This window comes from Embiotoca jacksoni, unplaced genomic scaffold (genome assembly GCF_022577435.1).
Source record: "Embiotoca jacksoni isolate LCO1_2020_lvr unplaced genomic scaffold, fEmbJac1.0.p SCAF_2, whole genome shotgun sequence".
In the NCBI taxonomy this organism is placed as follows: domain Eukaryota; kingdom Metazoa; phylum Chordata; class Actinopteri; family Embiotocidae; genus Embiotoca; species Embiotoca jacksoni.
The window spans coordinates 9,203,470-9,214,956 of record NW_027185340.1 but is presented as its reverse complement, the minus strand read 5'-3'; the positions used below and the strand labels follow the sequence as shown (position 1 = coordinate 9,214,956).

General features: G+C 42.7%; 1 protein-coding gene and 1 long non-coding RNA gene across 2 annotated transcripts; both read right to left on the bottom strand.

The window, feature by feature from the left end:
- Positions 1-983: 983 nt before the first annotated feature.
- On the bottom strand, positions 984-4,808 carry LOC138201171 (exosomal polycystin-1-interacting protein-like). The gene is made up of 2 exons (XM_069154401.1): positions 4,776-4,808; positions 984-4,347 (listed from the first exon to the last, which is right to left on the bottom strand). The coding sequence occupies exon 2, from the start codon at positions 4,283-4,285 to the stop codon at positions 3,566-3,568; it is 720 nt and encodes a 239-aa protein (XP_069010502.1). The 5' UTR covers positions 4,286-4,347; positions 4,776-4,808; the 3' UTR covers positions 984-3,565.
- Positions 4,809-7,658: 2,850 nt separating this feature from the next.
- LOC138201172 (uncharacterized) lies at positions 7,659-8,285 on the bottom strand. Its single transcript, XR_011178471.1, has 3 exons — positions 8,219-8,285; positions 7,949-8,064; positions 7,659-7,810 (listed from the first exon to the last, which is right to left on the bottom strand). It is a non-coding gene; the product is annotated as an uncharacterized lncRNA (long non-coding RNA).
- Between the last annotated feature and the right edge of the window lie 3,202 nt (positions 8,286-11,487).

The following is an 11,487-nucleotide window of genomic DNA, read 5'->3' as shown; positions in this document are numbered from 1 at the left end:
TCGGTATAATGACAATTGTTTAGTAATGTTGGAGCACTGATGACTAACAAGATATAAAATAAACAATAAATCAATACATATATGGTAAATTGCAGATTTTAAAATTAGATTTTGATAAAATTGTTGATACTTTCTTCCTTTGTTCATAATACAATAAAAACCATGAATAAAATAAAAATATATATATAAAAAAGTAAATAGCTATAAAATTCTATTAATTTTTGCTTGTCAAACCTGAAAAACCTGAAAAAAATATGACAACACAAAAAAGGAGTGCAATTAAATGGAACAGTTAAAATATTCATGCGAGTCACCTTTTCCTCTTATTTTGAAGTCCTCAAACTTCCTGTGACGTCGCGAAAGGTTACGATAGTTACCAAACGTCACTCGGTAGTTTCCACTGGTAGGTTCTTCTGGCCGGCAGGGGGCGCTGACGGAGAGGAGAAGGATGGAGGCGGCTTCATTATGTAAAAAACAGTTTGTTGAATGACTCAGAGGCACGTGAAACCAAAGAAATGTCCCTGAAACACTCCTGCTCTGCCACTTATTACAACAAAAACAAACTTATTTATGACTTATGAGTGAACAATAATACAATTATTGAGGCTACAAACACTTTTTTTGACTTCAAAATAAGTCTTAAAAATTTAAATAAGTTCCATTAACAGCACATTTAATCAGGTGACTTTACTCTCCACTTTAAATCCTCCCCCTAACTTTGATCCTGTTTTTATATTTATATGACCCTGGTGGACTCAAACAGTAAATCTGACTGTTAAGAAGGTGAATATTAACCGTCCACGTGTGAAACGTCTGAACCCAGATTAAAGCTGCAGTCTGGAGTTTCTGTTTGTTTTCAGATTTTTAATTCATGGGAACATCTCCGGTGCTAAATTTAGTGTTTTCTACAAAAACTGGACTAGTATTATTATTTATATTCAGTGTGTGTGAAACAGAGAGACGGAGCTCAACACGACTTTTTTTTTTATTTTTAAAAAAGCTTCTTTATTACTTCAAACTAACAAAAAGGACCAAAGTTGGTGGAGCAGACGAACGGTCCACAGAGTCTCTTCATGATAAGATCCAAATGATATACAAATCAAAAACACTTGATTCATCCGCGAGTCACACGAACACGTCGGACGCTCCCTGCCGTTGTACTTAAGGTGCACAAAACAAAGATGGAGACGAGAACACAGAGAGAGAGAGAGAAAAAAAAAGGGGGGGGGTAACACAAGAGAAGTGACGTCGAACCCAAAGAAGCCGCTGATCTCACTTTTTCCCGTTTTATGGAGGAACGTTTCCAGACGTCTGAGAACCATCAGCAGGTTTTTGTGGAGGTGAGTAATCGCCAAGACGACCAGACGGAAAGGCAGAAAACTAAACGCTCTCTTCCACAGAGAAACCAAACTCATTGTTCTGGTCGTGTTCACTGAACCAGATGTCACTCGCAGCTCTGCAGAAATCAGCTGCAGCCTTGTTTGCAGCATGAAAATGTGTTTCCAGTTGGTGTGTTTTTTTTTTTTTTTAATGTTTGCGCCTGCCAGTCTCAGAGCAGGGAACACAAACATCCTTCAGACTGAAGATCCAACAGCTCCGTTCTTCATGTTTGTTGACGGACTGTGAAAAAGTTCAGGATGAACTCAACCTTAAAACTGTTTTTAAAAGATGAAGCCGACATATCCAGAAAGTGAAGCCAAGATATCTGCGTCGCCCCCTGCTGGCTGGCTGGTTGCACTACGGGTCATAAGCCCCGCCCCCTCCGTGACAGCAGGTGGTTAATGAACCAAACTAAAACGTATAGTTTCTATCAAATGAAGTCCTTCTTATTGTGTCAATATTTGTGATTATTTTTCTGATCAGTTCGTTGTGATTGACAGCTGCTCTGAGCGAAAACGTCGTGGAGGCGGCTGCAGACGTCTGTTCACGAACTTTAAAGAACGTTGACGGACTGTTTCTTTAACGAACCGTGTGATTCGTCGTCTGTTTAAAACATTGAAATGAGTCGTTCTGCAGTGAATTGACTATCTGGGGGCGTCGCTGCATTGTTTCAGGTCAGTTAGGTTTCTGTTTTAAAGGTTAACGTAATTAGCAAAGTTGACGCTAATGTTACAACTAGCAAGCTAAGAGACAATCCAGTCTATTGGAACAAGTAGTTAGCATGTAGCTAGCTCGCTGGGCAGCTAGCATTACTCATTTTTATCTAGAAAATATTCAGAGTACAGCGAGCGTCCACGACAGTCTGAGTCACGATGGCAGCAGCAGGTGGGCTAAGATAAGTTCAAGGGGCGTGGCCTCACATTTGCGGCGGAGCAGGAGGCGGGGCATCAATTTTTTTTCCATATTTTGGCTTCACTTTTTAAAGTCAGCCTACGTATGTTTATATACAGTCTATAGTTCAGAGCACGACGGCTGGACTGAGATCAAACAAACAAACTGTAATTCCACATATGACCACCAGATGGTGACAAACTGCTAGAAAACAATGACTCCATTGAAGTGAATGAGAAAACTCAGATAATCACACTATCAGTCCGATGTCACGTCTCTGGTGTTTATGTGACGTAGCGGATGTTAAAAAAAAAAGGAAAACATTTTCATGTTTAAAGCTGAAAACTTTTGTTCAACGTGATCATTTCTTGAGTTCGTACATAAACTTGCTGCAAAGTTTCCACACTGCGACTAATGCAGGAAATGAAGTCAGTTTCTTTTGGGTGTAGAGAAACTGAGCAGCAGAAGTTCTGCAAACATTCACTCTTTGTTTTTCTTCGTCTAAAAAACCCCCCAAAAAACAGCATTTCCAAACTTTGACTGAAACGGTTTTAAAAAGTGATTCATACGTTGAGTTGTGCGTCGACGGTTCGACCTGCAGATGGAGGATGAAAGGACTCCGATTAAAAAGCTGCAGATGAGTTTACGTTGCTGAACGGTCCCGGAAGGAGGAAACGAGCGTCGGCCCGGATCCTGTTTGTGAGATGCAGCTTTCACAAAAGAGTCTCTGAGGATCTGAGCTGGAAGCAGGAAGACAGAAACACCGGTTCACGACCATCGAACAGTCTGCAGCTCTCGTCTGGTTCAAGAGACACCGGGAACATCCAGAAACAAAAACAACGTCTGCCGAGCAGCTGCAGAGAGGCTGAACCCCCTCCTCCCACTCCCCCCAGCAGGATTGTGGGTAAATCTCTCAGCAGTCTGAGTGGTGGTTCTGGTCCAGACGGAGCGAGACGTGTCAGCTGCTGAGAGGATCCGATTTACGCTCTTTTCTGTGTTCTTCTTATCTTTCACTCACTTAAAAAAAAAAAATACAAAAAAAGACTCAGAGCTTCCTCCCAGACACCTCTGACCTCTGACTCTCTGTTCACTGCAGTCAGCTGTCACAGTACGTCTCGTTTCCATGACGACGTCAACACGCAGCAGGTGGAACACCAGCCTGAGAAAATGTTCTCCGAACAGCAGATTATGTAAAAAACAAAAACAAAGGATGAACAGAACAGAACCGCTCATCACGTGGAGATCCTGCTGCGGACCGGACCTCGGCTCCCACCGGGCCTTCAAGAGGAGCACGTCAGTACACAAACGTAACCAGCAGGTCCTGCAGAGGCTCCGCAGCCGGATCGCCCGGGTCCACGGGGTCGGAGGTCAGCAGTGAAGGGGGCGGGGCCAGGTGGGGGAAGTGCTGGGAGAGGGCGGCAGCAGGTGGTCCCGCCACACTGTAAGCCTTCAGGGCAGAGAGCCCGTTGAGCAGCGCCACGTCCAGGTAGGTGACGTGGAGGGAGGAGGAGAGGTCCAAGGAGACGGGGGACGACACCGTGACCTCCTGGTCGGGGTACGGAGTTCCCTCTGCCGCGCTGTGGATCCGCAGGGTCCGCAGACCCAGCAGAACCAGGTACTGACCGTCCACGGGTCGGACTCCGCAGAAAGACAAACGCAGATGTCCCACCGCGCTGCCGTTCAGAAGCTCCTCCAGGACCCAGAGCTCCTTCACCCACACGCTGAGCGCGCCGGGCTGTCGGAGCCCAGCAGGGGGCAGCGAGGAGCGCAGGACGGTGTGGCATCTGCACCGCGAGTTGGCCAGAACCTCGTCACAGTCCCGCACGGCCTCAGAGCAGCTGCAGTTGCGCAGGTTGGAGCCGGCGGCGAACAGCAGCGTGGCGTTCACCGGCGGGGAGCTGTGGTAGGCCGGGGCGGAGCTCGTCGTCACGGCGGCCAGGGTCAGGAAGAGGAAGAGCAGACGCGGTGACCGTGACGACGGGGCGGAGGAGACGGCGTTAGGAGACATCTCCATGGAGACCAGACGGACTACATCTTCAGCGAGCGGACGAGCTGAATGTGGAGCGACGGAGGAAACTGCAAAGAGAAAGCAGAGAGGAGTGAAATCAGCATGAGCTCATCACCTTCCTGTCTCACACACACACACACACACACACACAGCGTTTCCACGGCGACACTGACTGACCAGCAGCAGAGGTTCCCTGAACCTCAATGACTCTCCATCAGCACACAGAGGACGTGTCTCTCTCACTCAAACCCTTCAGGAAGCTGCTGCTGAATCTGGATTTTTACAGCAGACCACTGAATGCACGCACACACACACACACACACACACACACACACACACACACACACACACACACACACACACACAGTGGGCACAGGTCCTTCCAGGCAGCGGGCAGCCACATGAAGTGTTCAGGAGGGATCCAACACTGGCGGCTTTATTTCCTCCTGCAGGAAACATGAAGTGAAAAAGAAGCCGTCCTTCAGTCCAACTCAACTTTTCTCCTCTTTAGTTTCTCTGCGGACGAGACGGAGACTTTCTGGTCTGAAGACAACCAGCAGGACGCGTTCAGTAGTTTCACACGTGGCTCCTTGAAGCCAGCTGATAAACTTTAAAAAGGTTCTTCGGGTGGAAACAGAAGCAGGAGGTTCAACTGAAGTCACACACACACACACACACACACACACACACACACACACACACACACACACGCACACACACACACACACACACACACACACACTGCTCACATCAGTCACAGTGTTTCCAGATGTTCCCACACATCCCATCAGTCCCTCCGTCTCCGTCGTTGAAGCTGAAAACAATGTTCAGCTCTTCGGTGACGACTTGTTGGATCTTCTGTCCGTTTAGTTTGTTCAGTTGAGATCAAAGGAAGCAGCACACAGTGAAAACTTTCTGGTCCTCAACCTGTGTGTGTGTGTGTGCGTGTGTGTGTGTGTGTGTGTGTGTGTGTGTGTGTGTGTGTGTGTGTGTGTGTGTGTGTGTGTGTGTGTGTGAGTGTGTGAGTGAGTGTGTGAAGGAAAGATTCCACACACTCTCCGCTTGTTAAAGGAGAGGCTCAAGACATTCCTCTGACATCATGTTTCACCGCAGGCAGCCGCCCTCTTCATCCTCCTCCTCTTCATCCTCCTCTTCATCCTCCTCTTCCTCTCTTCCTCCCGTCGCACATCTCTTCGTCTCTCAGCAGCTGCAGCTCCCAACACGTCTGATCACGTGTTAAACTCTCCGTGTGTGCGAGTGGTTTATAAAAGTATTTCAATAAACTCTAATCACAACCACGTTTCTAAAAGAAAGTTGGGACATTGTGTAAAAAGTAATTAAAAAACAGAATGCAATGATTTTCAAGTCACATAAACCCACATTTCTTTTAAAAATAGACCAAAGACAACATATCAAATGTGGTTTTATGAACAATATCTGCTAATTTTGAATTTGATGGCAGCAACACGTCTCAAAAGGGTCGGGCAACAAAAGACTAGAAAAGTTGTGTAACATTTCACAACTAATCAGGTTACCATGGCAACAGATCAGTAACATGATTGGGTATAAAAAGATGAATTCAGAGTCTCAGCAGGGAAGATGGGGAGAGGTTCGCCACTCTGTGAAAGACTGTGTGGGAAAATAGTGCAACAATCTAAGAATAATGTTCCTCAACGTAAAACTACAAAGAATTAGTGGATTTCATCATCTACAGTTCATAATATCATTGAAAGATTCAGAGAATCTGGAGAAATCTCTGAACACGAAGGGACAAGGCTGAAAACCCATGATGGATGGTGGTGATCTTCGGGCCCTCAGGCAGCACTGCATTAAAAACAGACACTCTTCTGGAGTGGAAATCACTGCATGGGCTCAGGAACACTTCTGAACACCATCGTCTGTGAACACAGTTCATCGCTGCGTCCACAAATGAAGGTTAAAACTCTCCAAAGAAGAAGAAACCAGATAGAAACATGATCCAGAAACACCGCCGCCTTCTCTGGACCTGAGATCAATGAAGATGGACTGATGTGAATTGGAAAACTGTTCTGGGGTCTGACGAGGCAAAAAATGTGAATTCTTTTTGGAAATCATGGATGACACATCAAACGTTTCTCAATGAAAAAAATTCTCAGTTTCAACATTTGATCTGTTGTCTTTGGTCTATTTCCAGTTAAATACGAATTTACATGACTTACAAATCATCACCTTCTGTTTTTATTTACATCAAACACTATTTCTCTGTAAACGTGTTTGTATATTAATCTAAAGACAGACGTGTGCTGGTAACAGTTCTGCTTTTCACCGAAACACCGCTGAGACCGAAAGAGGTCAAAGAAAATCCAGCCTTTTCTTTTCCTTCCATCCAAACCGAGCGAACGAGACGGGTGTGGAGATCAACCGGTACGAGACTCTGGAGTTCAGTTTTTACAGCCTGATAACTTGTTTCTACTGAAGGAGAGTGAATAAAAATAAAGTGCTGCCGTCTCGATGCCAGTAAAACGTATGGAGGGATGGTGGAGGCGTCTCCAGCAGCTGCTGCTGTTTGTTTCACTATTTACTCACATGTAACTTTTGCATGTTAAAAACATTTTTTATCCACTTTTGGAAGAGAGTCGGTAAAAAACAGCACGCGACTGATTGTCTTCCGGTTCTTAGTCATACCCCATGTGCTGCCATGGAAACGGAGATCGCACGAACAAAAAGTTGTATCTTTCGAGAGCGAATTGCCCCACAATATACGTTTTAATTCCATATTTTATTTAGTTGGTAACTTGCTGTATTAATTGCGATATTAAAACACCCACTGGTGTAATATTGCTTCGCTGAGCGTGCTCGGTGAGTCGAGCTCAGTGAAATGTGGATAAAATAATTTAATCAATCAAAGAAGAATTGTCTGAGACGCTGGTGTTGTTTCTTACAAAATCAGATTCATGAGTTGAGTAAAACTCAAAGCTGTTCATTCATTCAACTCATAACATGTCAAAAACAGCTCAATTTATAGGTTATAAAGTCAAATTAAACCAAAAATATTCCACTGATCAACTACAAAAATGAGTTGATTGGACATGCAGGATATTTTATGAAGCGTTATTATATCTGTTTAAGTAACAGACTGAGAGCCTGGTGGTGATTAGCTTAGTTTATCATAAACACTGTGGGAAACAGCTGGTGTGGCAGATTTCAAAAGTTCACAGATGTTCAGTTCAATAATTAACATTTCATATCTCTTTGTTTACACCTGTAAAAACAGTGAAATGTAAAAGCAGCACTTTTCAGGTTTCAGGAGGAGTCGCACGCTATTTGTGACGAGGTTGAACCGACCCTTTAAATAATAAAAGCTCCGAGTGAAACGCTGCGTGTGGAGGACGCTCTGCGGTTCCAGCAGCATCAACAGCTCTGCTGGTTTCCTCTCAGTCAGAGGACAGATGACGTCACCGTCAGCTGTCCGTCGCTGTTTTCTGGGATTTCAGCTGCCACATGTTTCTCATCATCCAATCACGTCCTCAAATCCTTTCACATACCAGAAATCTGGAGGATGAAGACGGCGTCCATTTATGGACCGAACATCAGAACTCTGTGTGTGTTTGCAGCAGAAGGATGACGTGTAACAAGCGTGTCAGCGTGTGTGTGTGTGTGTGTGTGCGTGCGTGAGTTTGGAGGACTCACCTGAACGACTCAGTGATGGTTAAGGTGGCTTTCTGCTGCTGACTCCCGGATGATCCATCCAGCATCTTCATGCAGCTGCTTCCACATCTGTCGGCAGGAAAACCTCATATCTCCAACTGGAAACGGAGAGAGAGAGAGGGAGAGAGGGTGAGGGCGGAGGGAGAGAGGGACGAAGAAATAAACAAAAAAAAGAAATAAAGTACGATAAAAGTAGAATACATGTAGAAAAAAATAGAATAAAAGAAGAATACAAGTAGAAACAGGTCTCACTTCTTCCTGAAGTCTGGACGTAAACGTTCCTCCTCAGACGTGACAGCATGACAGACTCGGACTCTCTTCCCACCTTTTCTCTCAGTCTTTCACTCTTTTAGGCTGCGCCTCCTTTCCTCAAACACTAACTCCCCACAAGGAGGATTAAACATGAGTGGATGCTGCCATCTTGTGGCTGAACGGCCGTCTGAGTGAAGAAGGGACAGAAAGATTAAGATTGATTTTTATTCATCTCAGTGGGGAAATTCGGTAACTGTATTGTGTGCACCACGTGACACCAGAAAATAATTCAACCTGAAATACCAACTAGTTTTGTGGTCAGATGCAAAGGTAGTCGGAGTAAAGTTTACATTTTGTATATAATAATAATAATAATAATAATAATAATAATAATAATAATAACAACAATAATAATAATAATCTTAACTTGTATTGCATCTTTCATACAAGAAATGGAGCTCAACGTGTTTTACAGCAAGAAAGTTGAGTGCAGTGTTTCACATAAATAAAGATATAAAGGAACGTTTCAAAATATAGAGAAGAAATAAAATACTTCAAATTAAAGAGTTAATTTTAGAGTTAAAATATAAAGAAGAAAGAAAGTCTGCCACTAAAATCCACTTAAATAGTTTTTATTTTCTGAAATGTGAGTCAACTTTACTTGAGGATTTAATGAGAATAAATGACAAAGAATTTTTGTGGAAATTTCTACAGAATTTTTGAGTAAATGTCACTGAGACATGCCTCTTGACCTTTGACACTTGCAGTCGTATCCGTCGGGACATTTGAAGTAAACATGAAAAAGGATGTGAAGAAATGCCTCTTCTTCTTCTTCTTCTTCTTCTTCTTCTTCTTCTTCTTCTTCTTCTTCTTCTTCTTCTTCTTTTGTGGGCGGAGCATTAGTGCCACCAACTGTCAGTGTCCTTCATAGACAGTTGGTGTAACTCTTCAGCTTCAGCCAGTCTTCTCCATTTAAAACTAAACCTGCTGCTCAGTAAAGTGAAGGATTCAATTCTACTTTAGTAGCGTAGACCGTCGTCCTTCCTTCACACGTCCTGTAACTAAAGAGTTGTTTTTTTAATAGGAGTTGTGATACAAAACACCTGCAGAGAGGTTATTTCTTCTAAGGAGGGCGATACAATATACTGATGTAAGAATATAACATCTATTGAAGTTGTTGTTGAATAAATGATAAAAAAAAAAAAAAAAAAAAAAAAAAAAAAAAAACAGAGGAAGATGCAATCTTTCAGCTTGTGTGCGTGTGTGTGTGTGTGTTCATATGACTGTTTAACATACCATGACTTTTGATTCTCTTTCCACCCTCATGAAATCATTTTGATTTAATCAGGTACGTGAGATTTGAAACAACAACAAAAAATATCGACGTTCCTTGTTTTGCTTGCACAACTGCTTGCTTGTAAAAGTTGTGGCATTGATAATGAAAGTAAGTCAGATGAAACTTCGCTCGGGTTTGCATACACGCACAGGTTTGCCGTTATATTCCAGCACGACAGCTCATCACCGCTTTACTCCGACTCACTCCTTCCAGAAGAGAAGCAAAGACAGGACAACTTTCGTTGAGGAGACTTTTATCCCCGAAGAACTCAAGAAACAAAGATTTTATTTGTTCAGGTAAGGTACTGGTTGTTTTATCATCCTCGACGTTTCACCGGAGACATCCAAAACACATAACGGAGTATTTGGGCCACGTTAAAAAAAGGAAAAAAACATAATCATTTTAAAAGGAAGAGGATTTAAAAAAAAAAATTAATTCTGCTTTCGAGAAAAAAGTAAAGTCCAAGGTCGTGAATAAAGCTGCGATGATGTTCAACTTGATCGGTTGCGTCTTATCATATGCAGCACTCCGGTGTTACGATGATTACCTTTACATCTGTATTTATAGCCTTTATCGATTTCGATCTGTGCGTGCATTGGTTTCCTCCTTCCGTGTGGTTTCTCCTGAGCATTCAATGGGGAATCATTCCCTGTGCCACTAAAACCGAAGTATTCTCAAGTACGTATTCATTTACGTTTGGATTATTCATATAAAATTGGATTTTAATATTGAAATGTAGTTTTATTCTGGAAACATAATTTCACTTTATTCTCGAAAGCAAAATAATAAAATAAAATAAAAGTCTCCTCTTCTTTTTCTTTTTTTTTAATTCTCTGGGTTATAAAGAAAAGTAGCAAAAGTAGTGTGTGAACTCTGATGAGGCAGCAGTAATAGAAAGGTTGTAAAGTCAGATTAATGAGGTTATTAATGACATCATAAATCACTCACTCGTTTTTGTTGTTAGTCATAAGAACAACTGTTGTACTTGCTTTTTCATTCACTAGAGCAAATTCTAATGTCAAAAATAAAACAATAGCAAACTCGTTCCTGCATCAGGGTCACACCTCATAAAATACAACAAAAGATATCTTTCAAGAAAACAAAATTATACGAATGAATAAGCAATAATAAAAAAAATGGATTAAGTAACTGAAGTAGCTGAAAAGGGGCTAAATGAACTCATATTCAGGTCGAGGTGCAGCCTGTTTTAAAAACACGCAGCTCTTCACATCATGAAGGTCGGTGGGAGCTTAAGTTCGGTCCTCACAAAGCACTTGCTGTGAAACCTCGGCCTCCTTCCTGTATGTACGGAGAATACAAACCTTTCCTCAGTCAGCCTCACTTATAACCTTTAAAGTTTAATAATTGTGGTTTATTTGGGATCTGATCACCCTTTAGAGACATTCATACCTGTGTGTGTTCATTTTTTGTGCAGCGATGATTTATTCTGGTGAGTGTTGAGTCTTTCTTAAAAACTGAGGTTAGATATTATCTGGTGTTTGTCACGTTAGATAATAGTTGCATGTTTGTTTGTTTGTTTTTTGCAGTTCAGACATGCAGCTGTCGAGATGGCTGGTTGTGATCGGACTGCTCTGGGGTGAGATTTCACAGATTGAAACCTCCGTGTGTGTGTGTGTGTGTGTGTGTGTGTATGTGTGTGTGTGTGTGCATGTGTGTGTGTGTGTGTTTGTCTTGATGTCATTTCTGGGACGTGAAGTTGATTTCTGATGAAACACACACCAACTGTCATCAAAAACAAACAACCTCTTCCAGAAGTCAAATTCTTCAGTGTTTTTTCTGTGTAATTTGAGCCTTCAGAGTCTCTCAGGTCTGAAATGTGGAAAACTGAAACGCGTGGAAAACTGGGATGTAGTATCGTCAGGTTTACAGGAAATGATTCCCCAATCAGATTGGTCAGATCCACCGTTGGCTC

Excerpts from the sequence above, each read along its gene's own strand:
- LOC138201171 (XM_069154401.1), bottom strand. The coding sequence starts at position 4,285 with ATGGAGATGTCTCCTAACGCCGTCTCCTCCGCCCCGTCGTCACGGTCA.